Source organism: Myotis brandtii, unplaced genomic scaffold, assembly GCF_000412655.1.
Source record: "Myotis brandtii unplaced genomic scaffold, ASM41265v1 scaffold29, whole genome shotgun sequence".
NCBI classification, from domain to species: Eukaryota; Metazoa; Chordata; class Mammalia; order Chiroptera; family Vespertilionidae; genus Myotis; species Myotis brandtii.
The window spans coordinates 3,106,926-3,110,609 of NW_005361075.1; the positions used below are offsets into that span (position 1 = coordinate 3,106,926).

At 42.2% G+C, this 3,684-nt stretch overlaps 1 protein-coding gene across 3 annotated transcripts in view; it reads left to right on the forward strand.

Moving 5' to 3' along the window:
- Window positions 1-3,684, forward strand: part of TFCP2 (transcription factor CP2) — a 47,167-nt gene that overhangs the window by 25,427 nt on the left and 18,056 nt on the right. For all 3 annotated transcript variants that reach the window (XM_005869247.2, XM_005869248.2, XM_014542131.1), the window contains exons 3-4: window positions 1,724-1,800; window positions 3,045-3,150. In XM_005869247.2, coding sequence (XP_005869309.1) covers window positions 1,724-1,800; window positions 3,045-3,150 — 183 coding nt within the window. The remainder of the gene's footprint in view (window positions 1-1,723; window positions 1,801-3,044; window positions 3,151-3,684) is intronic.

A 3,684-nucleotide genomic window follows, 5' to 3' on the forward strand; every position in this document is an offset into this window, starting at 1 on the left:
AGGTGAAATAGTTTTAGTTTTTGCCCATTGAGTATGATGTTGGCTGTAGGTTTGACATATAAGGCTTTTATTATGTTGAGGTATGATCCCTCTATTCCCACTTTGCTGAGGGAAAAAAAGAAAGGGTGTTGGATTTTGTCAAATTTTGTCAAATGCTTTTTCTGCATCAATTGATATGACTATGTTTGACTAAAACATATGATATGACTAAAACATAAACTTATCTGTAAAAATGGGATTGATAATACCTTAGAGAGAGTTGGGTAAATTAAATGATACAATGCATGAAAACATTTAGCACTGTGCCTAGCATATAGTAAAGGATTGTAGTTGTTTTTACTAATACTATAATATTATATTTTTATGTATTCAACAACTGAATTTTATTCCTTTTTTTTTTTTGCCTCTAATTTATGAAAGTTCCTGCTTTTAACAACTACGTGTCATACATCCATAAACAAGATACTGTGGGGGATACAAACTTTCATAAGATTCTATCTGTAGCCCTGACCGGTTTGGCTCAGTGGATAGAGCGTCGGCCTGCGGTCAAGGGCATGTACCTTGGTTGCGGGCACATCCCCAGTAGGGGGTGTGCAGGAGGCAGCTGATCGATGTTTCTTTCTCATTGTTGTTTCTAATTCCCTATCAATCTCCCTTCTTAAAAAAAAAGAAAAAGAAAAAAAATTCTATCTGTACTCTCTCAAGATAGACAGGTTGTTACTAAGTTTTACTTTGTCCTTAAGTGATTGGAAGCCCTTCTTTTTCTATAGTGTGTCACTTCTAGATGATGCTGGCAGTAATGCGACGATGATGACAGCTTACAGTCATAGATTCATTAAGTGCCAGGCCTCGTTTTACATGCTTTATATGTATTAAGGCATTTAATCCTCTCAACAGCCCTGTGAGATGAATTACTAAATATTCCTGTTTTGAGGCTGAGGCAACTGAGGCAAAGATTAAGAAATTTGAAAAGGACACACAATGGAAGAACCGGGTTTTAAACCCAGGAAATAGCTTGGCTTCCAGCTACATTAAATTGAGGAAAGGGACCAGGGCTTACGTATGTTTTTATCCCACACAGAATCTAACATTACTTTCAAAGCTCCAAAAATGTTGCTAAAATGCCTTTTTTTGGAAGTAGGAGTGTGGAGAAAGAGGAATCTTTAATCAGTCAGTAATTCCAAATCACGATCTGTCTGAGAGGAATACTCCTCAGGGTATTGCGAGGGCAGTGGTGTATACATTCGCACATGGACCATTTTCTAGCTGCTCCAACACTAGAGCTTATTCTAGATACTTGGATCCGACTTTGGGCCCCTCAATTTACCTGTAGGTAAACTGTTGGGGGAGGGGGGGAGCCGCCACAGCCTATAGTGTCATGGGAGTAAGGGGTTTCTCATCTCATTCCTCTTACAGCACACAGGCACCAGCTCCCTCTTGGGTGCCCCCAGGTCCACTGAGCATCCACTTCTTCCCTGAGCCTCCTGCCTGAGTCTGGACGCCTGGATGTGTCTGACAGTTCTTTCCCCATCCCCAGGATCCACGTCCGTCAGCCCATCCAACAAAAGCGCGGTGGCCCCATACATTAGATTCTTCAGAGAACACTGCTCTCCTAAAATTCAACTTCCTGCTGCCACAATGAACCTCTCAACTGAATTTTTTCATTCTGAATTTTGGAATATTAATTATGATGAATATAATACGTAGTTACTTTTTCTTCCAGGACAGTCTTATGAAATCCGAATGCTAGACAACAGGAAACTTGGAGAACTTCCAGAAATTAATGGCAAGTTGGTGAAGGTAAAAGAAAATGAATAAACATCCTTTATAGTGACTCTTTGTAATATTATTTTGCTTCCATAAAAGCCTTGGTGATATCTTACCTGCTACAGTTTGCTGGCAGAATGTGGGGTCAGAGTGAGCCCCTCTATTCACATAGATTTTTCAGAGCTGCAGGAACAGAAGGCTTACCACTCCATGGCAGGAGAGTTTCGCTGCTCAGTAAAATTCTTTTCGGGTGGAATACAGTAACATCCTTGAGATCTTGAGAGAAGTTCCCCCGTCTCTTTGGATACTTTGTCTGTTTGCAAGGAAAACAGAAGCTAGTGTTGACGAATAGCAGTTTTCTTTGTCTAGACCAGTGGTTCTCAACCTGTGGGTCGTGACCCCTTTGGCGGTCAAATGACCCTTTCACAGGGGTCGCCTAAGACCATCCTGCATATCAGATATTTACATTACGATTCATCACAGTAGCAACATTACAGTTATGAAGTAGCAACGAAAATAATTTTATGGTTGGGTCACAACATGAGGAACTGTATTGAAAGGGCCAGAAGGTTTAGAACCACTGGTCTAGACCACACAAAATACCGACTTCTGTGCATGGGCCACGAAGTTTCAATTGCACTGTACATGCGCGCCCACACGTGGTGTTTTGTGGAAGAGCCACACTCAAGGGGCCAAAGGGCCGCATGTGGCTCACGAGCCGCAGTTTGCCGACCACTGATCTAGACTGATGGTAATGAATTCACAGTACAAGTGGGACAGAGGAGTTTGGGCAGCAGCTGTAAAAGGTGATAAGAAGGATATTAATAGGCACCTCCGAAAAGTAAGCGTAATAAAAGTAAAGTTGACGGAAATAGCTGCTACTTGCTCTGTGTTTACAGTTTATATGGCGGGTTAGCAAGCAAGGGCCTTGGTGAGTTTTTGGTGTACATCTGAAGAGCCAAGCCAAATATTACATAATAGCAGTAGGGGCATGTAGAAATCCTTCTGATATGAGTCCTTTATGCTTAGTTACCATCAGAACTGATGTTTCAGCAAATATGAACTGGTTCATTGTAAAGATTATATCTGAGCAATTATAAAATTTACCTTGAATTAGAGCTTGGTATGGTGTGGGTCTTAGAATGAAATAGGTTTTAAGGAAAACAATTTTAGGTTGTATCTAGAAACCAACTGGGGGTGACTCCTGCAATTTTTTGTTTGCCAGCATTTATTTTAAAGGAATCCTATTATCATTTGATTTTGTTGCTTCTTTTTAGAGTATATTCCGTGTAGTGTTCCATGACAGACGGTTACAATACACTGAACACCAGCAGCTGGAGGGCTGGAGGTGGAACCGACCTGGAGATAGAATTCTTGACATTGGTGAGTTAAGAGAACCTATTCCCAGGAAAGGCCTATAAACTATGGCCTGAGAATTGGTGTTCTTTACTTGAGCTAACTTTAATTGAAAATGCTTCAGGGGCTCAATTACATGTACTTGGAAGCGGTTATCTACACTAATAAAAGATAAACATGCAAATTGACTGTACCTTTGCTATGCCTTAAGCCACGCCCACCAGCCCATCAGAGCAACTATATGCAAATTAACCCAACCAAGATGGCGGCCGGCAGCCACGGAGCTGGAGCAAGCAGGCTTGGTTGCCCCAATGATGGAGGAAGCCAAGCTTCCCGCCTGCCGCGGCCGGCTCTGAGCTCCACTCAAAACAACAAAGTTTCAATTATAGAAGGTAAATAAACCCCAGATACCTGCTTTCAGCCGGCGGGCCACGGAGCTGGAGCGAGCAGGAAGCTTGGTTGCTCCAGTGATGGAGGAAGCCAAGCTTCCCTCCCGCCCGCCCTGGCTGGCTCTGAGCTCCTCTCAAGGCTACAAAGTTTCAATTATAGAAGGTAAATAAA